General features: G+C 42.2%; 2 protein-coding genes across 2 annotated transcripts in view; both read right to left on the bottom strand.

Annotated features, from left to right (window-relative positions):
- Positions 1 to 27927, bottom strand: part of LOC113011595 (NACHT, LRR and PYD domains-containing protein 3-like) — a 604422-nt gene that overhangs the window by 469226 nt on the left and 107269 nt on the right. The gene's annotated exons all lie outside the window — the stretch shown is intronic.
- On the bottom strand, positions 7 to 20541 carry LOC145422789 (protein NLRC3-like). Its single transcript, XM_080294595.1, has 4 exons — positions 20205 to 20541; positions 2326 to 4123; positions 254 to 427; positions 7 to 19 (listed from the first exon to the last, which is right to left on the bottom strand). Exons 1-4 carry the CDS (start codon positions 20539 to 20541, stop codon positions 7 to 9), a joined length of 2322 nt encoding a protein of 773 aa, XP_080150721.1.

Below are 27927 nucleotides of genomic sequence, written 5' to 3'. Positions count from 1 at the left end.
AGAGCTTCACAGTTTTCCTCTGAGAGTTCACAGATGTTAAGTCTGAAGATAAAAACATGAATAAAGATTGTTGTTAAAGTGTAATCAGGGTGCAATAGCTTATTGTCTTGTGCTGAGCAGGTTAGTAAAACTTGTTTAACTTGGAAATGAATAAAAATGCTATGAAACAAGGATAACTGGATAAAGACATAAACAAAAACAAACATCAAACACATAAACAAACAGAACTAAACATAATACAAATTGATCTGACCTCAGAATATTCAGTTTGGCATGTGGACTCTCCACTGCAGCAGACAGAAGCTTTACTGCTGAAGCCTTCAGGCTGTTGGTACTCAGGTCCAGCTCTCTCAGACTACAGGACTGGGAGCTGACCACTGACAACAAATTTTCACAGCCTTCCTCTGAGACGTTACAGCTGCTCAGTCTGAGAGAGAAAGGAAAAAACAAAAACCAAAAAAACCAAACAATATATGTGATCAAATTAAATTTGTTTATATGTTGAACCCTTTTTTTAAAAAATTTATTTAAACCTATGAGACTATGAGTGCTACCAGTCCAGTGCACATGATTGGTACCTTGATGGTACCTTGCTCAGGGGTACCACAAGGTAGCTATCCGGTGGATTCGACCCCTGACCTTATGATCATGGGGCGACCACTCTGCCTACTGAGCTAATAATTCTGTGTACACTGTCATACAATATTAACTAAAACAATTATTTTAGAAAATTTTAGTAATTCAATAATCATGCTCATTACCTGTGTATTGTGAATAACACTGGATTTTAAACACTAGCTGTATAAAACTCTTCCTGTTAAAGGTGCGTATAAAGGAAATGGCCATATTTTGGAGCTGCAACATCACTGGAGTGCCCAAGAGCACAAGGTGTGCAATACTCAGAGACATGGCCAAGGTAAGAAAGGCTGAAAGACGACCACCACTGAACAAGACACACAAGCTGAAACGTCAAGACTGGGCCAAGAAATATCTCAAGACTGATTTTTCTATGGTTTTATGGACTGATGAAATGAGAGTGAGTCTTGATGGGCCAGATGGATGGGCCCGTGGCTGGATTGGTAAAGGGCAGAGAGCTCCAGTCCCACTCAGACGCCAGCAAGGTGGAGGTGGAGTACTGGTTTGGGCTGGTATCATCAAAGATGAGCTTGTGGGGCCTTTTCGGGTTGAGGATGGAGTCAAGCTCAACTCCCAGTCCTACTGCCAGTTTCTGGAAGACACCTTCTTCAAGCAGTGGTACAGGAAGAAGTCTGCATCCTTCAAGAAAACATGATTTTCATGCAGGACAATGCTCCATCACACGCGTCCAAGTACTCCACAGCGTGGCTGGCAAGAAAGGGTATAAAAGAAGAAAAACTAATGACATGGCCTCCTTGTTCACCTGATCTGAACCCCATTGAGAACAATTATTTTAGAAAATTTTAGTAATTCAATAATCATGCTCATTACCTGTGTATTGTGAATAACACTGGATTTTAAACACTAGCTGTATAAAACTCTTCCTGTTAAAGGTGCGTATAAAGGAGATGAGCTGAAATGCAGACTTCATGGAGAATGTTTGCTGTCAGCATATATCAAAGACAAAGCAGAGATCCATCCAGTCTCTTCCACTAAGCCCACAGAGGGACAGACAACCACTCTCACTCACACCTGCATGAAGTTTAGATCACCAGGTAACCTAACTGCATGTCTGTGGACAGTGGGAAGAAACTGTAGAGGACCCAGAGTGAACCCACTGTAATTCTGTGATAACACTGGTTATGGAAGCCTTACAGTTACATATGGTTACTGACAAGAAACACGACCTTAGAGGCAATTTCAGTAATGAAGACCGAGTTTCTCCCTCCATACGGGATGAAAACATGACAGCACAGCAGAGATTTATATTTAAAAAGGGAGGGTGTGCACTGAAAGTGAGATACAAACTTGAACTTAAATTATGAACATCAGAAAAAGATGTAGGTGAAGTCTGGCAGGTGAAGTTTGTGCTTTAGAATAAAACAACCAAACTCCTGGAGTTGGAGACAAATGAACAAGCTGAGGATAATAAACCTGTCAGAGGGGCTGAAGCATCAGAACTCATGTTCTTATAGGCTGGGTCTGGATTGTCCTTTGATAAGAGTTACAGAACAAAGTGTGTTTTAGAAATGCTGGAGTGAAACATTAAAACTACCATATATTTACTGAGTGACTGATGATCATTTAATTTACTATTTTAAAAAAATGTTACAGTGCTCTTTGAACTCAGCATTTCTGATTTATTTCCCATGATTTTAACAATGAAGCGATGACAACATGTTTACTCACAGAGCTTTGTTGGAGGCTTTGACCACTGGCAGCATTCTCAGAAGAGCCTCCTCTGAAGCAGAGTATTTCTTGAAGTCAAACTCATCCAGATCTTCTTCTGATGACAGTAAGATGAAGGTCAGAGCTGACCACTGAGCAGGAGACAGTTTACCTGTGGAGAGACTTCCTGATCTCAGGGACTGTTGGATCTCCTCCACTAGAGAACGATCATTCAGTTCATTCAGACAGTGGATCAGATTGATGCTTTTCTCTGCAGACAGATTCTTACTGAGCTTCTCCTTGATGTACTGGACTGTTTCCTGATTGGTCTGTGAGTTACTTCCTGTTTGTGTCATCAGGGCTCGTAAGAGAGTCTGATTGGTCTGCAGTGAAAGACCCAGGAGGAAGCGGAGGAACAAGTCCAGGTGTCCATTTGGACTCTGTAAGGCCTTGTTCACAGCACTCTGGTAGAAGTGTTTCTCTGCAGAATCTCCTGTTTCAGACTTCTGGGAGGTTGTTTGTTGTTGTTCCAGCAGATTTTTTCCAGAGTTGCTGAAGGTCAGATGGACATGAAGAGCAGCCAGAAACTCCTGAACACTCAGATGGATGAAGCAGAACACCTTGTCCTGGTACAGTCCTCTCTCCTCTTTAAAGATCTGTGTGAACAGTCCTGAGTACACTGAGGCTGCTCTGATATCGATGCCACACTCTGTCAGGTCTGATTCATAGAAGATCAGGTTTCCTTTCTGCAGCTGATCAAAAGCCAGTTTTCCCAGAGACTCCATCATCTTCCTGCTCTCTGGACTCCAGTGTGGATCTGTCTCAGCTCCTCCATCATACTTGACCTTCTTCACTTTGGCCTGAACCACCAGGAAGTGGATGTACATCTCAGTCAGGGTCTTGGGCAGCTGTCCTCCCTCTCTGGTTTCCAGCACATCCTCCAGAACTGTAGCAGTGATCCAGCAGAAGACTGGGATGTGGCACATGATGTGGAGGCTTCGTGATGTCTTGATGTGGGAGATGATCCTGCTGGCCTGCTCCTCATCTCTGAATCTCTTCCTGAAGTACTCCTCCTTCTGTGGGTCAGTGAACCCTCTGACCTCTGTCACCATGCCAACACAGTCAGGAGGGATCTGATTGGCTGCTGCAGGTCGTGTGGTTATCCAGAGGCGAGCAGAGGGAAGCAGTTTCCCCCTGATGAGGTTTATCAGCAGCACATCCACTGAGGTGGACTTTCTAGGGTCAGTTAGGATTGTAGTTTTGTGGAAGTCCAGAGGAAGTCGACACTCATCCAGACCATCAAAGATGAACACAACCTGGAAGTCTTCAAAGCTGCAGATTCCTGCTTCTTTGGTTTCAGTAAAGAAGTGATGAACAAGTCCCACCAAGCTGAACTTTTCCTCTTTCAGCACATTCAGCTCTCTGAAAGTGAATGGAAATATGAACTGGATGTCCTGGTTGGCTTTGTCTTCAGCCCAGTCCAGGCTGTATTTCTGTGTTAAGACTGTTTTCCCAATGCCAGCCACTCCCTTTGTCAGCACTGTTCTGATTGGTTCATCTCTTCCAGGTGAGGCTTTAAAGATGTCTTCTTGTCTGATGGTTGTTTCTGGTCTGTGTGGTTTCCTGGATGCTGTTTCAATCTGTCTGACCTCATGTTCATCATTGACCTCTGCAGTCCCTCCCTCTGTGATGTAGAGCTCTGTGTAGATCTGATTCAGGAGGGTTGGGTTTCCTGCTTTAGCGATGCCCTCAAACACACACTGGAACTTCTTCTTCAGCTTAGACTTAAGGTTACGATGACAAACAGCAGCTGGAAGTTCTGAATAATAATAATAAAAATACAACTTTAACAATCACATTTTACAAAATGCTGATGACAATTTCTGACCCACTGAGAAATGACTGAACACACTGGTGTCACAAGTCTCTCATTTATCCAGCAGCTTAAATCTTTAGATAAATCCTCTTACGTCTCTGCAGACGGTCAGCCAGCTCCTCCTGCTTCATTCTCCTCAGGAAGTCCACTGTGATCTTCACAAATGCCTCTCTGCTGTTTCTCCTCTGCTCATCATCCTCCCTCTGAAACTCCAAGCACTGGGGCTTATTTGGATTCAGAGCCTTCTGGATCTTCTTCAGCTCGTTCTTCACAAAAGTGATGATGTTGTCCTCCAGCAGCTGGAACAGAATACTTTATGAATGACCCACCACTCTGAACTTTAGTCCACACAACATCCACTTCTTTACGATCAAGGGGCATATCATCCACGAACTCTTTACCAATTATAGGTTTGACTTTATCTGATTAACTGAGACTTTGTCCACAACTCCATGATCCCAAAACGTTGATGCTGTTCATATGAATGCAGCGATTTCAGTGGGAGAAACATTTCACTGGTGTTCAGAGCTGAACTACCAACAGGTTGATGATCAAAGCCAGAAACTTGGAGATGTTTCAGGTGACTGAGTTGATCGTACAGACAACTGGTCTTAAAGGTTCACTCTGTTTACACATACAGATCAGTATTTAAGGTTTGACTCTCATCATCCACTGGGGCACAAACTGGGCGTCATCAGGACACTACAACACAGAACAAACACCATCCCCACAGACACAGCAGCCAGCGAAGCAGAAGAACTTCACATCAAGAAGGTCCTGAGTAAATGTGAACGCTGGTTTGAGGGCGGAGTCAAGGAGGCCATTTATGTGAAAAGGAAAGACCATCTCTGAATGGAGGAGGGGCCTAAGGGTACAACTGTCACCATCTTACATGCTGTGATTGCAGCCATTCCCCAGCTCTCTGTGAACTGGACTCATGACCATTGATCAACAACCATTGATCAATGGTCCTGACAATATGCGTACCAATGATCAATGAACTGACCTCCCAGCCCATTGTTCCTTCAGTGGGCTGGTTTCAGTCATACAAATGTCCTGTTTATGAGATTGAAACCTGCAGTCAGCTGAGACTGAAGAAGTCACCTGATGATGATGAAACGTTTCTCCCACTGAAAACATCCAGATGAACAGAATCAAGCTTTTTGGGATTTACGTACCTGGATGATTGAGCATCAAGACACAACTCTGTGACTTTTCTCAGATGAATCAATCCTCTCCTCCAGCTTTGTTTACATCTACCAGCCCTGTGGCGCTGCCCAGGGAAATAATCTATGTGAGAGGTGGAAAGTCATACAGGTGTCTGCTCCTGCCTTCAGTTATTTTATCTACTGTGTGTCAACTGGCTGAACCTCCTCCAACTGTCTACTGTCTCCCTAAACTCAACAATGACTTCGTGATCTATCCATTCTCTGACCAAACACATCCTGCTGCAGGAGGTTAACATAGCAGCCAATGATGATCCCACTCACTGTGAACAACACATTTGGACCTGATTTGCTGCTCTGGTTTACACGTGAACTTCCACTGCTGCTGTCACCAACTTGAGAGGCTCTACAGAAAAACTGGACTTGTCCATAAAAATCATAAACTACATTACAAGGACAGCATTGCTCAATCAACTCTAATTACTACTGACATGTTATCTCTTCTAACTAAGGTACAGACACTCAAACTTGCTGCTTTCAGTGAGAAGTCAAATGTCTGAATATGAGCTGGAAGCTGCTGAGAGTCCTCCTCCTTCCCGTGGGGTTTACTTTCTCTACTACTTTCACTATAAACACGCCCCTTTCATGCACCTGCAGAGGGCCACCAGCAGATGGAGCTGTCTTAAACAAATCCACTTGGATAGTTAGCTGTAGATGACTTTATCAGTATGATTGTAGGACTTTGAGTTATTCTTTAGATTTATTTCAACTCTTATATTGTGCACAAGTGTTGAGCGACCCATAATTTCTCTGTACTTTTCATAAGAGCAGCCAGACTTTCAGCTGGTTTTTCTTTGCTCTACAGGTTTTATGAAGGTGTGTCAAAGTTGTTCTTTGGACATTAGCTGCTTTTTAAATCATTTTCAGTCCTCGTACAGGAACATTCTTCAAGCTAAATCCAAGTGTGTTAGACCAGAGTTAACCTGATAGATATGTGTGGGTGTGTAACTCTTAGAAGCTGTTTGGCTGCTTTTTATGGGGGCTGGGTCTTTGGAAAGTGTTTTAGTAACACACCCTGAACTGCACACTTTAACAAACAACATGAGATTTTAACTGTAATGTAAAACTCATGTGATTCACTGTTATTAAGCACAAACACATCTATGGCCCTGTTTCCATTAGTAGCTGCTCAGATCGACTCACCACAGGTCACCACGACTGGACTGGATCCACTGGTTTCCATTACAGTTGAGGACCACCTAATGTGGTCGTCTCAATACAGCCGAGTGTCAGCTCACATCATTAGTAAGTGCTAATGCTGCTAATTTCCATCATATTTGTCATTTATTGCTCAAAGTTATTGAAGAAACAGTTATTCAGCTTCATCCCCACTGATCTCGACTACAAACTGTTTCACTTTGGTTTCTGTTTAAAGCCTCGATGTTTAAAACGTTTCCCTGTGATCACATTTGCACCGTCTGATTTCAAAGTTTGTTTCTTTTGGTCATTTAGTCCACAGAGTCCTTGGTGTTCTGAAAGGGACCTATAAATAAATGCATTATTATTAATATTAAAGTAGTTGTTGTACATGTACAGACCATAAATATGGAGTCCAGCTGTGTTTGATGCTGCTGGGCAGACTGACCACTGGGAACCTCTGAGCTCTGCTGGTCCACTCTGTGGAGGAACCATGAAGGATTAGATCAACACAGGATAAAGATCCAGGAGTTTCTGCTCAAATAACTTCATCTGAATCAAGTCTGTCAAGTTTTAAACTCTCAGATTGTGAACATATCAGTAATTTTCAGTCTGTTTTCATGGACGTCCTTTCAGTGGTGATGTCAGGGATGATTTTGAAGAAGCTCATCAAACTGAACCATCAGCAGATCACTGCTCCAAAACCAGAACATGATCCCAGTCTCCCTCCACCACCAGAACACCAGCTTTACTAACGTGGTAGATCAGTGTAGTACAGATCAATAACTGATGAGTCATTTGATCAAAATCACTGAGTGCTTCACGTCTGACCCTCTGATGCTTCTGTAGACATTTTGCATATTTAATGAATGTCTGACAGTTTTACATTCATTCTATGAACACAGTGGAAATGTTGTGTTATAGTCTCCATGTTGTTTCCAGCATCATACATTCTTAAGTTCAGAAAATTAGATTCTTTCTTCACAGCTGAAAAACAACAACATTTATTCTCTATTGAAATCTGCATCGTCCACTCCAAAGGTCACAATCTGAAGGTAACATCTGGTTTTGTTCCCTGTGGTTAACTCTGAGCATCAGTATGGTGGGATTTATCCACTACATCCACACCACTGTGGTTCAGTGTTGTCCTGATGGAGTAACAGCAGCCAGTATGATCCAGGCTTTAGCTGCTGGGTCTCTGTGTGACCTCTCAGACTGTTTAACAGATCAGACACAAAGAGAATCAGAGCAGCTCTGTTCTTTAAAGACAAACATGAACCCACTCAGGTCACACTTTCCCCACAGATATGAGCATCACTGTCCTCAAACAGCAAATGACCAAGTCGAACATTTGGATCTTTTCTCTTTCATTGTTTTCTTTTTAATGAATCTTTGTAACAATCTGAGGATGTTTCAGGTCATATTTATCCAGGAAACACAAACATGTAAAGGAGTCATCACAGCTCTCTGACCTCGTTGCTCCAGGTTCACCACTGAAGTCTGGATTTTGACCTTTGGACCAGTCACTCCTCACAGACGGACAGCTGGACCCTGCAGACTGTGACCTCTGACCTCTGCAGACACAAACATGATTGAAGCAGCTGTGATCACACAGACTGCAGATAATGCAGCTGTTTCCTGTCAGTAACATCCTCTTAGATTAGAGTTCAGCTTTTTACAGGAAAACTGGACAAAACTGATTTTTGTTACAAACTCATTTTCATTTCCTCTCAGCTCACAAACACAGTCAGACAATCAACCAGAGTCAACACTGATTATAATGTCAGTGCAGAATTATTTCTGTTACTCAGTGAGTTCAGCTCTCTGACCTCGTTGCTCCAGGTTCACCACTGAAGTTTGGATTGTTTCCTTTGGACCCGTCACTCCTCACAGACGGACAGCTGGACCCTGCAGACTCTGCTCTGTCCTCCTCTTCCTCCATCATCATCTTCAGTCAGTCTGAGAGGTAAACCACAAACACTCAGTGAGTTCACATTAACAGGAGGAACTGAGTTACAGTCGCTGACCTCTGACCCGTCATGTGACCATGAAACCAGGTCAATATGTCTGTAGGTTCAGTCATCCAGGTCATGTGATCTAAGGAGCTTGGAGAGAAAAGAGACGTCTTTAAGTTTCTGGAAGACGTTTCATCAGAGAAGCTTCTTCAGCTCTAAAACCAAACGGTGGAGAGTCCCAGATATTTAAACCTGAGAGGGAAAGAAAGCATGTCGCTGACCCACCACTGATGTTATTTCAAGGAGGAAACTGAGAGCCTTTGCACCAGGAGCACAAACATCAGCTCCAGCAATGATCCACTGATGTGTTTTTATTCCATGTATGAATGTTGTTATTGACACAGATGACGTTTGTGTGTCAGTGATGCAGTGACTGTTGTTGTTACCTGTACAGGCTGGTTAGACTCTATGAAACAGATCATACAGATCTCTGCATGTTAGAAGAGACTATTAAAGGTCATGAATGAGACAAAGGCAGGGAGGCGTCCTTTACAGCTAAACAGCAGAGTGAGAGAACAGCCAGCACCTCTACATTTATCACATTATACAGCACATGTATGATACTGACAGGGATGAGAAGAATTTAGTGATTCTGATCCCATCATTGATATTACTTATTGATTCTCAGTAGCTCTGCTCTGACAGTCACCACCATCACTGAGCAGCATATCAAAGACATTTGTGCACATTAACTGCATGTTGTGGCTCAAATGTTTGTGCATGTTGGAGGCATTTCCTCTTTGTTGTGATCAGTGTTGGTCATTACTCAAAACAGTCATTATTACACATATTACACAGAACACTTTGATTAAAAGTAATGGAGTACGTTACTTCATTACTCCTCATAACATTACTTTGATGTTAAAATGAACAAATGAGCATGTAACAACATAAAGCTGAGGTACAGCCCCACACACCAACACAGATCCTGATGAGGTCACGTGATGTTTCTCTGAGTGTTTATGAACACAAATCAAAGATGAAACAGCACAAAGACACTTCAAAGTGATTCTACTGTAGAAACATGAACAGGTAGAAACCTGCAGCCTGACTGCTCATCACTTTGTTACCTGTTCAAGTTCAGCAGCAGCAGCTCACTTTATCACGGTGCTGGTCTGGGGTCAGTGTTTACTCAGCTTTAACCTCACTCTGGGTTCTTGGCTAGCTTAGTGTTAGCTTAGCGTTAGCATGCTGTGTGCTAGCTTAGCGTCAGAGCTCTGCAGGTGTCTCGTGTGTAAACATTAATCACAGTGACAGTAAAGGAGGTAAAGGGCTGTGACGTCATCACGTACGCTGCGTCCTCTGTGGGCTCTGAGTGAACTCAAAGTACAAACTACAAGTACACAAACACGAACGTAGCTCAGAGTGGCGGACACACTCGGCCTCGTTGGTCCAGCTGTGAGTCCGTTACCGTGAACTATGGAGCGGCAGATTTGTGCTGAACTAAGCTGCACACAGCTGATGTTAGCCAGGAAACATTACACACTGACTTTAATGGAGAGACCGGAAATACAAACACACACAGTTTGTTGTGTGAAGAAATCAAACACGAGCTGAACAAACAGTAAAGTTCCTAAAGACAAACTGTTAAAGGAGGAAACAAAGCAAACTTACAGTTTCTTCACACACCAACAACAAGCTCCACTCCACACCTGGACACTAAACACGGACACACAGGTGAGCTGCTTCCTGGAAGGAGGCGGGGCTCCACCTGAAACTCAGCACAGGTGGGAGGGGCTCAGCTCTGTGTGTGCTGATGTGTTAACTTTAAAAATATGCCGTCTGACTGCTCAGACTGAGTCAGAGTAAAGTTCACATGCTGACGTGTGGAGACATGAAACCTTGTTGTAGCTGCAGGTGTGAACACACTGATCCCAGATCAGCTCTGCTGTATTTGTAACATGAACATTTCTGCTGCAAAGCTTCAAATGTTCAGCATGTTTCTCTGTTTCCAGTCTATAGATCCAGTCACACTTTCTACCTTCACCTGTGCAGTAAAGACTGAGAGCAGAGCTGAAACCAAGCGTCCAATCAGTGAGCAGCATCAACACCTGAGCTTCATTCAGACTCTGTTATTGAAGATGTTGTTGGTACAAAGTTCATCTGCTGCTCACATGAATCCATGAAAGATTTATTTCACTGATGTTTCTTCAAAGCTCATTTCAACCTGTTGAAGTCATGAATGAAAGTGCAGACTGAGAGTGGATCACATGATGTTTGAGGTGTGTCATGTGACATGTTCAGTATTGTCACACATGTCTAGATTGTCCCTGATATCATAACTGCTCAAACACTGATGATTATATTTGAAGAATTATTCCTGATGGCAGCAAAGTTTGAATGGAGCTCTCTGTCTGTGCTGATTTGTCGCCCTCTGGAGGTCAAAGCACAAACTGCATGATGTCACTGTAACCACCACAGTGACAGGAAGTGTTTTTATGACTGAAACACTGAAATGATGCTAACGGCTGTCGTTAGGCTCACTGACAGCAGTGCTGATGTGTTCATGTCAAACACTGGCTCAGGTCAGACTCCTTCATCCTTCTCCAGCGTGAGGCCGCCCTCAGACCCACAGGAGCTCTGACCTTTGACCTCCTGACCCTAACCATTTTAGTCTTGTTGCATCTTTAAATGCAAATCCATCCAAACTGTAGCCGAGCAAAAGAAGCTGGAAGTTGTTCTATGAATGATGTTGTTGAAGGAGCTTGGAAAGAAAAGCGTCTGGACTTCTTTAAGTTGCTTGAAGAGGGACATGGACGTCTTAACGCCCACTCACATCCTGGGACATTTGATCACAGGAAATCACATGATGGGGTGGGGCTAGATCTCACAATGGGTTCACCCAAGACACGAGTAGTTCTTTATGTTTCTCGTGCACGGGAGAGAACTGGACCAATGCCGTTCCTTCGCTTGACCACAGTCGCTCTCGTCCGTTCCCTCGTAACACTGCTCTTTTATTGAGGTTACATGAATATACATAGGTTCATTAACATACACGTGAACAAAGGTACCAGTCTGTATGTTATGTAGGTGTGTGTGTGTGTGTGTGTGTGTGTGTGTGTGTGTGTGTGTGTGTGGAGTCAGAGTGTGACCCCATAAACGACTTCCCTAAACCTGCTGGTCTGGAAGTCCAGCAGTTCATCTAAACAAAAGGCACTTAGACTAAAACAGACATCCTACCACAAAACAATAAGAAGGTAGCACCTCTCCCATGATCCCAGGACGTGGGTGTGAATGCCAGAGCACTCTGGAGTCACACAAAGTCTTTAAAGACTACTATCATTACACAATTGGTTCTACACCTCTGAGCATATATGGTTAGATATTCCCCAATAACAATGACAATGATAAAATATAAATCCAACAATGGTTTTCAGGGTTTTTATCGTTAACTTCGTTTCCCTGGGTCTTTTCCCGTGTCGTAGTCGTGTGTCTTATTTTGAAAGAAATGTTTACGCGTTACCATAGCGACCAGAGAGCATTAAGGCTGCAGACAGGTGCATCCAACAACATTTTATTTTCCCTTATTTGATTTATGGACCTAACTGTATGAACTGGACTTTGGCTTTAATGCTGCTCCTCTTCATCATTGCTGTGTTGCATTTCCATCATTCTGCTGCTGGATTCACTGCAGGCTTTAACAAACACTCCTTTGGGTCCAGGCCCAGCCACGTGTTTGTAAGCTGCTGTGCTCCTCACAAATAAAGCCTGAAGCAGCTCAGACTGTTAGAAGCAGCACTGAGCCCTGTTACAGTTATAGTGTTAGAGCAGCGGCTGCAGCCTACAGCATTTAAACTAGCTGACAGTAAACACATCAGTCCAGATGTTACCACATTACTTTGTGATGCTGAGAGTTAAAGGAGACTGGCTGATTAAAATCCCATTCCTTACATCACCGTCCTCTGCTCTGACTGCTTTCATTTAATCACAATCAGAATACTTTTTTGATCCCCAGGGGAAATTATTTAGGTTACAGTGCAGCAGCACAAACAGGAACAAAGACACAACACACTAAGTAAGAAATAGCACAATATACACAATATATACATGCATACATATGAGTCACTTATAAGTAACATGTGAGTGCTGGGGTCTATGACAGCAGGCAGGTCTGTATTTATGTCCAGGCTGACATGAACAGCTAGTAGTTCAGGGTTCAACACTCAGGAAAGTGTGTGACCTTCCACACTGACAGAAGATGCTAAACATGACTTTAAACTGTTGTTTGTTAAAGCCTCACAGATCTGAGAGCAGGGCTCAGTGGGTACATGAGCCTTTATACATGAAGGCTTTCTGTTTCCAGGAGAGGAAACATGTGATCCAGCTGTGTTTGGTCACATGGATCTGCTCTGCATGGATCACCTGACTAAAACATGTTGTTATTATTGTTCTTACAGTCTTAAATCGGTACATCAGGTGGGTCACATGACACCCGGGGGTGACAGCAACATCTTTCCTCTTTAGAAAGCTGCTCTCTGTCCCAGGAGCTGTTGTCACAGTAACAGCAGGAACAGGAAGTCACATGCTCTCTGCTCTGTGATTGGCTGCTTCTTATCTCAGCTTCCTGCAGAGGGTGGGGTCTGCTGATAACGCACACCAACAGAAGTGTGACTTTCACTTCCTGTTTATTGCTGTTGTTCTTAAAGCTCTCAGGCGATGCTGCAGCGCCCCCTGCTGACACAAACTCCTCCCTCTGTCTCAGAGGTCACAGGTCAGCCTGCTGCAGAGGGTCTGCCTGTTCATGGACTTCCTGTTACAGAGACGGGTCTCAGCGTCAACACTAGTTTCTGATTGGACGGTGTGGAAAATGTTACGAGTTCAAAATATTGGGGATGGAGACAAGAGAAAAACCACAATAACAACACTGGTCCGGTCGGGTTGAGTCAAACGATGATTTTAATGATCACACACGTGGGAGATGGACACTGATGCAGACAGCCTCAGATCTCAAAATGGTGGAGTATTGCTCAAACTCTTATAGCCTCTGGTGCCTCCACCTTATCATAAAAAGCCTAAACATTCACATGCTTTCTCTCACACAGCGCCTAAGCTACGACCTTGGCTCCCTGTTTATCTGCTCCTGCTGAGATGGGGCAGAAAACTCCAGCATGTTCTCTTCTAATCAGACAAATAAGGCGATGACTTTCTGCAAACAGTATTTCTTATAACTCAGCAGTAGAATGCATCATAAAACAATATCATTCATTCACAATAAATCAGCAGTTTAATATAATGCACATCAGTTTAACTAATGCAATAGTTATCAGCTTCTTCTAATTCAGGAGAATAATGCAAACTAAAACTACATAATAATTCACAATCTTTAATTAGGGGTATAACATGGCATAAAATAATATTATAATCTAACAAAACCCAGCTTCCTCCAGCCGAGTGATGTGTGGATTCATCACTCTCTGTGGATCAGTGTAAGTCTGTGTGTGGGTCAGCTGCAGGACTTGTTTGACCTTTGACCCTGGCAGACAGAGCTGGTTACTGCTGTGTGACTCCTGCCGTCGCTCCACTTTAAATTTTACTTAAAATAAGTCCTGACATGGCCCCGCCCCCTCTGACCTGCTGCTCCTGGATGTGCTGAGGACACAGCGGAGGCTCAGAGGGGGCGGGGCTTTTCCCGTGGCGGTAACCAAACTGCATTAGGTCGCTGCACTGCCAGTGTTTAACCACACCTCTTCTGACTGACCTTTGACCTCTGACATGTTGATTCGATCCTTATTTAATGACGTCTTTTATCTAGTGATTTAATTCTGTGTATTTATATGTGATGGTGTTCCTGAGTTCAGCCTCAGCTGATATCCACAGACGCTCCTATTGGCTGGTTTTAAAAACACATTTTTCCATTAAAGAGACTCTTTTAAAAACACGTCTGCCTGAAATTCACATTTCATTTATTTTGGGGGATTTTAACAGAGAGATAGAACTTTATGAATCCCTCATGTTTATCCTCCAGGACATCCAGTTTGTAGCAGCAGAACACCGACAAACTTTTACACAGCACAGAATTAGGATATCAAATAAAGGGGAATAAGAGAATATGAATATAAGCATAAATATGTACATATATACACAGACCTCACACAGAGACAGCAGCTACACTGTGTGTGGATGTGATCCACAGTCACAGCTGTGGGTTTCAGTCAGTGTGTCTCTGACTTCATGGTCACATTTCAAAGCTTATTGGAGCCAGAAGATGTTCAAGTAAAAGATTTATTGCTGTACTCGTCTACCAGGATAACAGGAGGTTCATAAAGCTGTGTAATACTTCAGCTTTACATCATGCAGTAGTAGTTTATTAAACCCCCCAAAATATGACTATCCAGAGTTGGGACCAGGAAGCAGAGTTGCAGTCTTACACGCCTCTCTGCAGCTTCTCTCCTCCTGCTACCCCCCAAAAACCCATCTCCATAGAGACTGTGTCAGCTTCCAAACAGACAAAAACAAACTAAAAACCAGCAACAAACAACTTAAACATAAACAATCACAAAGAAAGAACAATACAGTATCCACATCTGAACCAAAGAGTAAAACAGTGAAATGTGGATTATTAAATATTAGGTCTCTCTCCTCCAAGTCTCTGTTAGTACATGTTAGTAAAAACATTTCTGCATTTTATCCATATTTTATTTTTAACTCAAAATCAAAGATTCCAGATTCTCCTACATGTTGGTTTTGAATCAGATAGGACGACAGATTTCAGGTGGCCCTGTGTCTTTCTCTATTACATTTGCCACTGTGTAACTCAAAGTTATTTAAGGACTAGTTTTATTTCAATGGATGAGTTTACTGACTGACGCGCAGAAGAAATAGTTCTTTATGGAGCCTAGATGGTGTGAATGATGAGACCAAAGACTGCAATATCTTGTACCAAAAATATATTGAATAAATGGAGGAAAGGGCAAATGGAACAAAATAATTAACACAACACACAACATAAATGCCCACAATTAAATAATAAATCAATGCTGTGATCTTTCTGTGCAAAAGTCCTTTTTGGTCCTCTTCTTTTTAAAGTTCACTTTTAAGGTATTCCTCCTTAGAGTCCAGCTTCATACAAATGGGGAAATATGTCCATAATCCAAAGACGGCTAAGTGGGGGAAAGAGGGGAAACAAAGAATGGTCCTACCGGCTCGCCACTTCAATATGAAGAAGATTAATTCAAAGGGAGGGAACAAAACCTGACCTGTAGGTCAGAAAAACGTCCATTAGCACATCAAGTTCGATTCAGTTTACCGGTAAACAAATATATTTTTCTGCAAGCCTATGTAACAATGCAAATCATCATCAACCAATGTACAACAGTTAAATTATTAATTATCTTGGCTACGTAGCTTAATCTATACATTCCAGTAGCGTTCGCTACAAACAATACAAAAACAACAATAAAGGAAAACAGCTGTCTAACAGACAGCATAGCCGAATTCAAGGCAACACATAACAATAATCATTCAATCGCACTTTGTTTCAAAGTAAGCCCATTAAAGTGCTTAAGTAAATAAAAGTGTTCAAAAACAGCGGTTTTTGAGCCGGAGTTCTGCTCGCGGTGGGAACGCCGCCGCACAAAGTCATTTTTTAATCGCGAAAACGATCGACTGGTTACTGACAACCAAAAGGTTGTTTTTGGTAGATATTAAAGATCATGGGTGGGCGGGGCAAATGGAGCAGTTTTCTACAGTCGAGTAAAATTCCAGGAAAGAGCTGGGTGTGGCTTTCCTTTAAATCACATGATCAACAGCTTTAAGATGGAGGCAACTCGCTCAGTGTTTCCTGTTTCATTCTTAGACTGTGGCGATGGTAAGTAGCAGCTTTTCACTTGTTACCTGGCATCTTTTCAGCCACCAATGATAGTCATTGTATGTTATCAACATTTCACTAACTATGTTTTCTCTCATGTTTAAAATAGGCCGACCAAGAGCAAAATAGGTATGTCTGCAGACTCTGCTGTAGCCAAAGTTATCAGATCTCCTGTGTTTTTAAATCCCTAACTGCTCGATCATTATCATTTTAGAAGACAACAATTTCTCAAAGGAGGTTCAAAACTAATGCCTACAAGATTACCAAGAGGATGGTTCGGGGCTCTTACATGACTCCGGGAAGTCAACACTTGGTGGATGAGGTGTGTTACCTTTGACACTTTTAAGACAGTCCTGTTTATCACTACTAACAATAAGAAAATATGTTTTCACTCAACAGATCCTTCACAGCATGTTGTTTCTGGGCAAAATCAACAACATCCCCTTTTCTCCAGAAGAAATCTTCCCTAATCCTTTTGTTTTGGGTTCTTTAATGAGAAGATATCCCAGGCCTTTTAAGTTGTATTCGACTCAGCTTCCCAGGCGAAGTCCCTTCTCCTGTGTGCTCGACATGGTAAGATAACTCTTCTCACATTTTCAGTCAATCTGACAAACTTCCAGTTTTTAGGAAAGTATAATGCAAAGTGCTTTTTTACTGAGAAATCCAAAGAAAATCCATACTGTACCTTATACTTCAACATATGCTTCTAGCTATACTTCTCCACCAAACACAGAGACTGCAGGAGAGCTGGAGACTTGCTTCAGAATTTGTTAGTTCTAAATAATGTCTAACAGACTCATTATTGGAGATGCTTACAGTCTTCAAGGCGTATATGATGCTGTCACTGTGTAGCTGCTGGATCTGTTAAGCTCAAAGACTCTAAATTCAGCGTGTTTTGACAGCCCGGCATAGCAAAATAGAAAAAAAAAAAGGTCAATTAGCAAATTTAATTATAAATTAGTGAGAACAAAGATGGATTTTTGCTTATTGATTTAAAATTAAATAGATTTTTGTGACATGTTTCACCCCCTATCTTAAAATGTCTAAATCAAAAGCATCCAATGGTCCTGCATAGTTAAACAAGTCAAGCAGCGAAACAAACATGTTGATCAACTTTCTATGAAAAACAACTATATAATCAGGTGCAACACTTTGACCAGATCTGTAACTGTTTTCAGATCGTCCTGCAAAATAACTCAGAGAATGAAGAGCAAATAAAGCAGAGTCTGCAAGATCTCCTCACAGACTTGGACTTAGAAGAGAATAATAAAAAAACAGCTTTCGTCTCGTCCACCATCTGCATTTCTCAAAAATCCCAAACCAACAAATCAGAAAGGTACTGCGGAGTCTCCATGTCCACCAAAGGTCCTAACGCTGGGAAAATTATGATTGCTGCCTCCTGTCTTAGCAAATGGCATAAATATGTATCTGGTGCGGTGATGACCTATTATCCAAACACAGTCCAGAAAGATTACTTTGATGGAACAATTGAAGTACCTGGAAATATCAGGTGTGAGGCTTTTTGTCTCCGTGATGGTGCCAGAATGAAGCCTTGCAGATCATGTAAGAATTTGTTTGGCTTGAACACAGAAGACCTCAGAGAGTGGCCATATGGTAACTGTGCTGAAGCTGAGAGCCTGAGCAATTTGCTTGAAAATGAGAGAGAAGTTGAAACACATGTGGATGAATACTCAGCTGAAAAGGACAACAGGCAGAGAGCTGAGGATGAGGTTGGTGGGTTCTTAGAACCGTGTTGCAAAGGATTCGGTTTAACTGGACAGGTGAATTTTACAACCCAGAACAAGAGTGAGATTTCATGAAATCATTTGCATTCATCATTCTGATAAATCAAAGATTCTCTGCTCTGACAGCATCTGTGTGGATTTTCTGTAATCACAGAGACGTGTATAAGCATGTTTACTTTCCATCTCCATGTAATTGTCACATTTAATAATTAAAACTGGCTTCTATGGGTTTTTGTTTGTTTGCTTACATATCTAGTGTTTAATGCAATATGAAGCATTATCAGACAGCATTTATTGGGAAGAATCCCATATTTATACTGGTCTGTACCCAGGGTACACAGAAAATAAAAACACATGTTTTCTTATTATGATCCCAACTATAATTTACTTAAGCAAAAGCACTACATGTGTAGTTATAATATTTATAGCAGTTACTGTTGAGCTTTAAATTTATCATCTTAAATGTTTATATGCTGATTATATTGCTTTATATAAGAAAGGCCTAACTCTGAGTACACTCTGTGCCAAAAAGTGCTGACAGGAAACTGCATGCTTTTGCAGAAACGTGCTTTTGCAGCTAGAAAGTGAAGCTGATATATATCAGTTTTAATTAGTTTTTACCAACTGCTTGCTAGGGCAATCCCACGAGTTTGGTGTTTTTGTATTGAACATGATTCCAAGTGCTTTCTATAACACATAGCAGAGGTGCCACAACAAAGACTGAGAAGAGGACAGGAAGAGACAGTGAAAGAGATGCACTCCTTCGCCATTCATGTTAAAGCGTTGCATAGCTTTAATTTTAGAGAGTGTTGCATAACTTTAGTCATTTTTCTACCACAGGTGAAGCCAAGAATTGTGAAGCTCTCTTTTGGCCAAATACCAGAATCTGTAAGAAGAAGAAAAAACAAACAATCAAATAGGTCATTATTAAGAGAACAACAATCTCTTGATGATTATCCACAGTGTCTTTGATAACTCTGAGATACAAACTGTCAAGGATATACACATCCCAGCAAACAATAGCTGTGTTTGACTAAAGCGATTAACAACAAGGACAGAGCTACAATCACTACAGTCAAACATAAAGGGCTTAATCCTGAATCCAAGTCTGAGCTGTGATGCCGTTGGTGCTGAAAGCTGCTCAGATCCTGAAGCTGCACGTTTTGTCTCTCTCTAACCAAACCAGCAGCAAAAGAAGACACATTTCGCTTGACATAAACATTGTCATGAATTCCCTCTTACTTTTGCTGGTTTGCTTCCACCACCATTAAAACGCACACAGAAAAACAACACAGCACAGCTCTCTGCCTCTCTGTGTACTTTAAGAACACCGTTTCCCATCTCAAATCTCTGTTTTTGGCATTATTCGCTTGCTTGTTATGAAGCAGTCTACCGTTGTTTACAGCCATTTTTTTTTAATGACTTCCGACAAGACAGCCTCATTTCTGCTGTTCAATACCAAATTTTATTTATTTTTTTCAAATTAAGTGAAACTGCAAAATGCTCTGCTGTGTCTCTATTAAAACCTCTTATTAAAACCTCTGAATCACTTCAGCAGCATCAGCCAATGTACATTTGTTGAGTCGTGGTTCTCGTCTGCTTTTGTTCTACTGCAGAATAATATTTTTAAGGTTATCTACTGTAAAAAGCTAGGCCAGGAAAATCTGCTTCATGGTTTTGTGTTTTATCCTCAGTTACTTTGACACAAAAGCATCTGCTGTGATGCTCACACCTCTGATGAAGTTTCACAAGTGTCAGTACTGATAAATGATCAGAATTATAATGTTTCTGACTCTCTGAGTAAGAATTAAATGGAATCTAATTGGGACCTTGTGAATTGGAATTGAACAGGTTCTAGAAATCAGTGATGATACTCAGCTCCAATACCCACCTATGATATGAGGCTTACGAACGCTGACTGGGTTTCATTTACCAGCTTTTTATGTTCTTCCTGCAGTTTCCTCCCCACATCACTCATCTTAACTTTTTTCCAGTCCTCCTCAGTCTAAACAGAACACACAACAATACAAAGAAAAGCTCAGGTGATTGATCTCTAACACTAGGCATCCCCAGTCTTATTCTTAGCAGTCTAACTTCTCACCATATCTTTGAAGGCCTCTCCATTGTAGTAGCGCTTGGATGCTGGATACTCTATCGTTTTGTCACATAGTTCCAGGAAACTGGAAGCCAGCAGATGCAGCTCCTCTCCGTCATAGCCGTACAGCTTTTTGTCCTCACACGTCATCAGCACAAGCTCGTCACATGGACATGAGGTGCCCTTTACCACACCAATAACCTGCATTTTTACAATCTCGGGAAGGTAGAATTTTCCCCAGGCGTTAACTTCATCATCATCCCCGTTGTATTTGGTGTTCTCAAGCTCTTCTATCCACAGGTCAGCACCACTTGGCTTCTTCAGGTGAACGCACATGCTTTTGTTTTTGGAAACAAAATCTTTCACCCATTTCAGGTACTTTTCACCTGGAAAGAAGCAGCACCTTGGCTCAGGCGATTAGAGGATCATCAGGGGTCCTTTTGTCCCTCTGTGGGGGGTCACTCCCACTAGGTTTATATCTGGGACTCTCCACCATTTGACCTTAGAACTGAAGAAGCTTCTCGGATGAAGGTGAAACGTCTTCAAGTAACTTAAAGAAGTCCAGACGCTTTTCTTTGCAAGCTCCTTTGACTACGATGACCTGGATGACTGAGAACCTTCACAGACATAAGGTGAATGTGACAAACAAAGCGCCTTCTTGTTCTCTGTGATAATGTAAAGTTATTAATGAAAAAACAAACGAGTAAAAAACGGACTGGAAACATGTCTTCAATCAAAACTCGACAAAAACAAAGAAACAGCCTCACTTCTCTGCGACGCTCCCTAAAAATGACGTTACGTGTTACGTACCAGAGATTTCTATACAGCCCTTTATCAAGCCGAGAGAAAGTGACACAAAAACCCCCCAACTAATAACGACTAGCAGAGAGGCTCAGCTGAGTGTAGTTACCTGGTTTGCAGACGCATACAGACGTTTCCTGTCCTCTCGGACGCAGCTGTGATAGAACATGTGGTGCATTACCGCCACCAACTGGCTTGGAGTGAGGACCGGAAATCGCTCATGCCAAATCAAAAAAAAAAAAACATAAAGAAAAATTAAGTGAAGAGATAAATGAATACATTAAATCAAGAAGAAAAAAACCCACCACCGGACATATACATCCTCATATCCTTCTGTACAAATGAGTTTGTTTTAGAAACTGAAAAAAGCCACAAAGCCTTCACATCTAGAAATCCTTTGCAGTAAAACTTGTTTTTTGGCAGGTTCCACAGGTTTTGAATCAGTTTTCTTCTTTATTCCTGATAATTTTGACAATGAAAAAGAACATGTTCTATAGGGCTTTGGAGTTGACGTCACGCCGCAATGCATTGTGGGAGCGCGGCACCATTTTCGAGGTCTACGAATCAAAACAAACACACTGTGTTGGAACGACGATTACAAGATGCTTAAAAGCAGCTCAAAAGAGAACGGACTGTATAGAGACCGATTGCGTCCAGAGGCGAAGCGGCGGTACTTGCAGAAAATAGCGTGCAGTGGAAATGTGGACCCGTATGAAATACGGCCGTGGAGTAGAAACCCTGAAGACGTAGCCTGACATATTTTCGTACCTTATCTGTGGAGTCAGCGCGTACAAGTCGTCATTCAAACAAAGGTAAGTCAGCTCGAGTACTGCGTGTGAAATGCGTTTGATTTCCCTGCAAACATTCACATTAGTGCAGCATAAATTCATTCATGAGGGGAAATTACAGTGGAACATGTGGAGGCTGTTAGAGGGAGAAGATAGTGAGTTCAGTGCAGGGCTGTGCAGAGAGGTTTAAAGGGGCGGGTGCTCAAAGTTAAAAAGGGGCACATTGAACCAGGCTGAATAACAACAACACACATTCATCAAGAATCTAATATGGGAAGGGCAGGGCTGTGTTGGTCTGAGACTGTAGACATTAAAAAGTCCACAGGAGAGATGGTAGCTGATTAAACAAGTGTCATGAGATAATAACAAAATGCAAAGATTGGTGACAGCGCTTGGAACCATAAGGCAACAAAAAACTATGTATGTAAAAAAAAAAAAAAATATATATATATATATATATATATATATATATATATATATATATATATATATATACATACATACATACATACATACAGTGGGGCAAAAAAGTATTTAGTCAGCCACCGATTGTGCAAGTTCCCCCACTTAAAATGATGACAGAGGTCAGTAATTTGCACCAGAGGTACACTTCAACTGTGAGAGACAGAATGTGAAAAAAAAATCCATGAATCCACATGGTAGGATTTGTAAAGAATTTATCCGTAAATCAGGGTGGAAAATAAGTATTTGGTCACCTCAAACATGGAAAATCTCTGGCTCTCACAGACCTGTAACGTCTTCTGTAAGACGCTTTTCTGTCCCCCACTCGTTACCTGTATGAATGGCACCTGTTTGAACTCATCATCTGTATAAAAGACACCTGTCCACAGCCTCAAACAGTCAGACTCCAAACTCCGCCATGGCCAAGACCAAAGAGCTTTCGAAGGACACCAGGAAAAGTATTGTAGACCTGCACCAGACTGGGAAGAGTGAATCTACAATAGGCAAGCAGCTTGGTGTGAAAAAATCAACTGTGGGAGCAATCATCAGAAAATGGAAGACATACAAGACCACTGATAATCTCCCTCCATCTGGGGCTCCACGCAAGATCTCATCCCGTGGGGTCAAAATGATCATGAGAACGGTGAGCAAAGATCCCAGAACCACACGGGGGGACCTGGTGAATGACCTGCAGAGAGCTGGGACCAAAGTAACAAAGGTCACCATCAGTAACACACTACAACGGCAGGGAATCAAATCCCGCAGTGCCAGACGTGTTCCGCTGCTGAAGCCAGTGCATGTCCAGGCCCGTCTGAAGTTTGCCAGAGAGCACATGGATGATACAGCAGAGGATTGGGAGAATGTCATGTGGTCAGATGAAACCAAAGTAGAACTTTTTGGTATTTTGGTATCCTGTATTTGTTGTTGAAGACTTCTTCAGCTTCTTCTCGAGGACATCAGCTGCTTGTTTGGCAGCAGAGGCAGTTAAGAAGCTTCCTGAAAAACACTGAACAGTGAGTTCACTGTGGCATATGACAGATTCAGCTTTCTGTGTGCAAATGTGTCTGTGTCGACCTTTCAAATGCTGTTGAATCCAAAACATCAGCGGCTCCTCGGCTGCTCGCTTCATGCACTTCTGTCTGTGTGACAGTCCAATGACATCACAGCTGTTTCCAGCCCCAGTGTCTCAGGACTGGACACCTTTAAACATGTCGAGGATCAAACAGCGTCCAGCTAAACACACATGAAACTATCAGAGCTGACAATCATTCCAATAACATCTAATGGTTCATGTATGTAGACACAGGACTACAAGGAAATGGCTCTCAGCATCTGGCTGTGGGAACACATGAGTCCCTGTTTGTGTTCAGATTGTGTGCATGTTTTAGACGTGTGTCACATGTAGAAACACAACAATCCCACAATGACACACAGATGTGTTTGACACAGCTGTGCAGCTGTAAGTTGTTTCTAATGATTCATTGAAGCTCTTCTAACATTCTGGAGACGATCAGTACATGAATCTGTTCAACACGACAACAATTTGACTTCAGTGTGAACGTTTGCATTAAATAACCTTCTTCATCCAGCTGACAGCATCTTCATCCTATGATGTGAACAGTTCCTCCTGTTGATGACAAACCTCTGACAGGATCTGCTTGAGGAGCTTTTTCATGTGCAGCTCTCTGAGCTCAGGGCTGAGCTGCTGTTTCATCTTTAAGAGCTGCTGCCTCCTCGCCGGACTTGTTCTCCTCTTCTTCTCCTAATGACACCATTTCTGCTTCATATAAAATTCAATAAAGATGCTGACATGTATCTGTAGCAACAACATCATTGAATCTAGAACAACTGGAGCCAAACCAGTGGCTCTGCTGGGATCACTGGTGAGCCAACACTTCCTTGTTGATGCAGATTTCAGGGCTTCCTTTTGCTCCTCCGTTATAACTGTTCTCTCTTCTCAACACATGATGACACAAAGGAATCAGCAGTGACAAAGATGATGCTGAAGAGAAGCACACACTTCACACATATAACAGAGCAGTGCAGTTACACACACCTCTGCTCGACATCAGGCCTCAAACAAAGACACAAAACACTAACTTGACTCTAAACAGAAGAAACGAGCAGCTGTTTCTGTTCTGTGCTTATTTATATTTGACACACATGCTTCTCTTTGTGCAAACACACATCGCACTATAAGGGTAACCTCGCACACAATGATTGGACAGCACAGTGATGATGCTGGGAGATCCTATACGCAGCAACACAGAAACACTGAGAACTTTAAACAATGATGGAAAGTGTTATAAATGACTTGTTGGCCTCTGATCTGTCACAAACAGCTGAAACGTGTCTCTCATGAGTCACATGAAGGTTTTTGACAGAAAGGACAAAAAGTAGCTGCAGTCAGTTTGTGTCATTTTTATATTTATTCATCTGGGAGAAAAATCTGAGGGACATTAAAATGTGTTTTCAACAGAGACAAGAACATGAATATAACAGAACAGGTAAATGAACATGTTTCAAGTAAACAGCTGGACTGATCAGGTCCAAACACAGAGTGATAAACTTGTCAAACAGCTGTCATATCTTTATATAGAAGCTCTTTATAAATGCTGCTCACTGCAGTCTGTTTACTAATAATGTCAAAGTGTTAGAAACACAGAAACATCAGAATGGTCTTTGTTCACAGAAACCTGTCTGGGATCCTTTGTTGTTCTTTTGATGCAGAGTTACATTATAAATATAAAGAGTTATTTCAGAGTCTCATCAGTTTTCCTGCATGTCTTTATTTAACACATCAGCAGGGCTGAAGCTCTCATGTTAAACACACACTGATCTATGGACACGTTCATGTGTTTCTAACAGAACCAGGCTGTTATCAGCCTGCACTAACATTATGTCACACACACTGAATGTAACAGTGACAGTTTACATCATCACACAATCAGCTGTGATTGTTTCACTGTCATCAAACGAGTCAACAGGAAGTAGAATCAATAGAAACCAATCATTTACTGACAGCATGTCTGATGGAAATAAGTGCAGATTATGTATGAAGTCTAACTGCACACAGTAACTGTGTTACAATAAGGACTTAACAGCGCCCTCTGCTGGAGTGTTTCAGTACTGCGTTAACTAGAATACACCTCCTCCTCCTCACACCACCTGCTACAGCTCTACTCTTCTATGACTACAGTCATCCATAGCACTGATGTGAGGTCACATGGTTCATATGTAAGGAGCACAGCTGACCTCAGGTCAGTTTAATGACTGTGAGCAGCAGCTGTGTTATTGTCACTGTGACAGGGAGACACTCTCAGACACAGCGCTCATGTCAGCTTGTTCTCATGCAGGAGGATCAGGAGCTCCATGTTTGTCTTTCTGTTTGAATCATGATGTGTTTGTGCCATCAGAGTCTGTCATGAGTACTCAGGGTTTCACAGCAGCTCTTCTGGATGCTGACGAGGACTCCAACCTCATGTTTCACCTCTCTGAGCTTCTGATGTCTGTGAGCACTCGTGTTTCTTCTCTGGGCTCATCTGGACAAAAACACCTTTCTGTGTTTGGCTGCAGCCTCATTCTGACTGACAGGAAGTGTGTTATCCATGAGCTGCACTTCTGTGAGGAAGTTTCCTGCTGTGTTTCCTGTCTGTGGACAAACACGAGTGTTCCAGCTGAGGACTTGGTTCCTTCCACCTGTCCATACAGGACATCACGCTGTCTGCAGCTCTGTAAATGCAGCTCCAGGTCCTTCCACGTGCTGCTCTGTATTTGTGCAGTTTGTAGTGTGTCCTGGGAAACGTAGCACACATGGTGTTCTTCTGCTGTTTCCTCCTTTCACTGAGTGTGAAACACTGACGCTGTGCTGTTGTTCACAGAGGGGAGCTGATTCTAGCTGCAGCTGGACTCTGTCATCTAACTGAATGTGTTGGTGCTGATCACGGGGCTCTGAGGGGGGAGCAGCAGGAGGACTCTGGATGCTGACGTCAGTGTATCTGTGGAAGCTCCCACAGCGTGTCTGTCATTCAATATTGTGCTGTATATTGTATCTATGCAAAGATGAACAGACTGTGTGTTCACTGGTCTCTGTGCTGCAGCTCTGATGTCATCATCACTCCCTCCTCCACCCTCAGCAGTCCCAGCATGCTGCTGTGGTGCACCCCACCCTCACTCTACACCTGAGCCACAGACCACACCCTCCACCTCAATATACACCACAGTTTTCTCTGCTGTGGAAATGAGATCAGGAGGAAATCATCATTATTATTATTTAATAAACGCTCACATTAATGTGGGCTTATTTGTTTCATATTAGAAACATTAGTTGAGTGTTTTTAGTATAAAATGGTCAAAGTCCCTCTTTTTGCTCCTCCCCTCACCTGTGGATGGACGGTGCTGTTACCGTGGTGACAGCTTGGATGTGTTTCAGTCCTGCCTGGTTATCACTGCAGGAATCTTTCACATTTATTACAGGTAATAACTCTGATTTTTCTGTGTATTATGAACCAAATGTATCCTGATACACACAGAGATGGATGAGCAGAGGTTTTTTTGCAGTTTATGTAGTTACTATGGACTTAATGCATACATATTATTAAAATTAGGGCTATAACAGTTGTATTGATGTATAGCAACTTGAAATGCTCCCACAAATGGCTCCACAGCATGTAAAAATATAACAAAAGCTCTGGCGGACTTGGTTCTGTGGTCAGTCTTAAAGGGTGAAGTTAAACTCTGTAATCTTCACTGTGTCACAGAGTTCAGTGAGTCCCGTTATTCACAGTATCAATCAGATCATCAGAGAACAGCTGATCAGCAATCAGTGGTGCCAACAGCGCCTCCTGTGGTGAGAGGATGCAATAATGCAATGTAGCATTTTTCCACTCAACACTTGCAGTCATGGAAACTGTCTGTTGGATCTGTGTGACGTTGCTTTCTTGGTTAGAGTTCCTCACAAATGTCCAGATGATTCTTCTAATGAGGCGTCGACCATGTTTGCAGCTCTTTGGAAGAAAACGTCGCCCTTTGCCATCCTTACTTTTCTTTGACTTCTTCAAATGCAGCTGAACTCCAGCTGGTATTTTCTTGGACTTTGCAGCTGTTTCTGGTCATCAGTTCATTCCTGCAAACCTCTGAAGCTGAACAACAATGATGCTGCATTGCTGGCTGATCCCAAAAGGTTGATTCTGTTCATCTGGACGTTTTCAGAAACGTTTGCTCACTGATCAGGTGACTTCTTCAGTCTCAGCTGACTGCAGCTTTACAAGCTTACAAACAGCACATTTGCACAATGACTGAAAGCAGCAGCACCTGATATATATGATACTAATATAATACATATACATATATAATCCATACTAATGATGAAGGAACTGAGCTCACAGTCCATTGTTCATTCAGTGAACTACTCAGTTTATTTTGGGCCTCAGAAATGCTCACTCTGTTTGTACATCACTGTCAGCAATAGACTCATTCTGCTGTGTGGACAGGAACACATGTGACATCACTTCCTGTTTGTTTGTGACTGAAGAAGTTTACAAGGAATCATTTAGAAGAGTTTCAAACATCAACTGATTGAATCCATGAATGTGAAAACGTGTTTGTGAGTGAAAGAGACAGACATGTACAGACTGAACTATCTGTTCAACAGTCAGAGTGTTTCTGTAAC

This window comes from Astatotilapia calliptera, chromosome 3 (assembly GCF_964374335.1).
Source record: "Astatotilapia calliptera chromosome 3, fAstCal68.1, whole genome shotgun sequence".
Taxonomy (NCBI): Eukaryota; Metazoa; Chordata; class Actinopteri; order Cichliformes; family Cichlidae; genus Astatotilapia; species Astatotilapia calliptera.
This window is presented reverse-complemented; position numbering and strand designations above follow the sequence as displayed.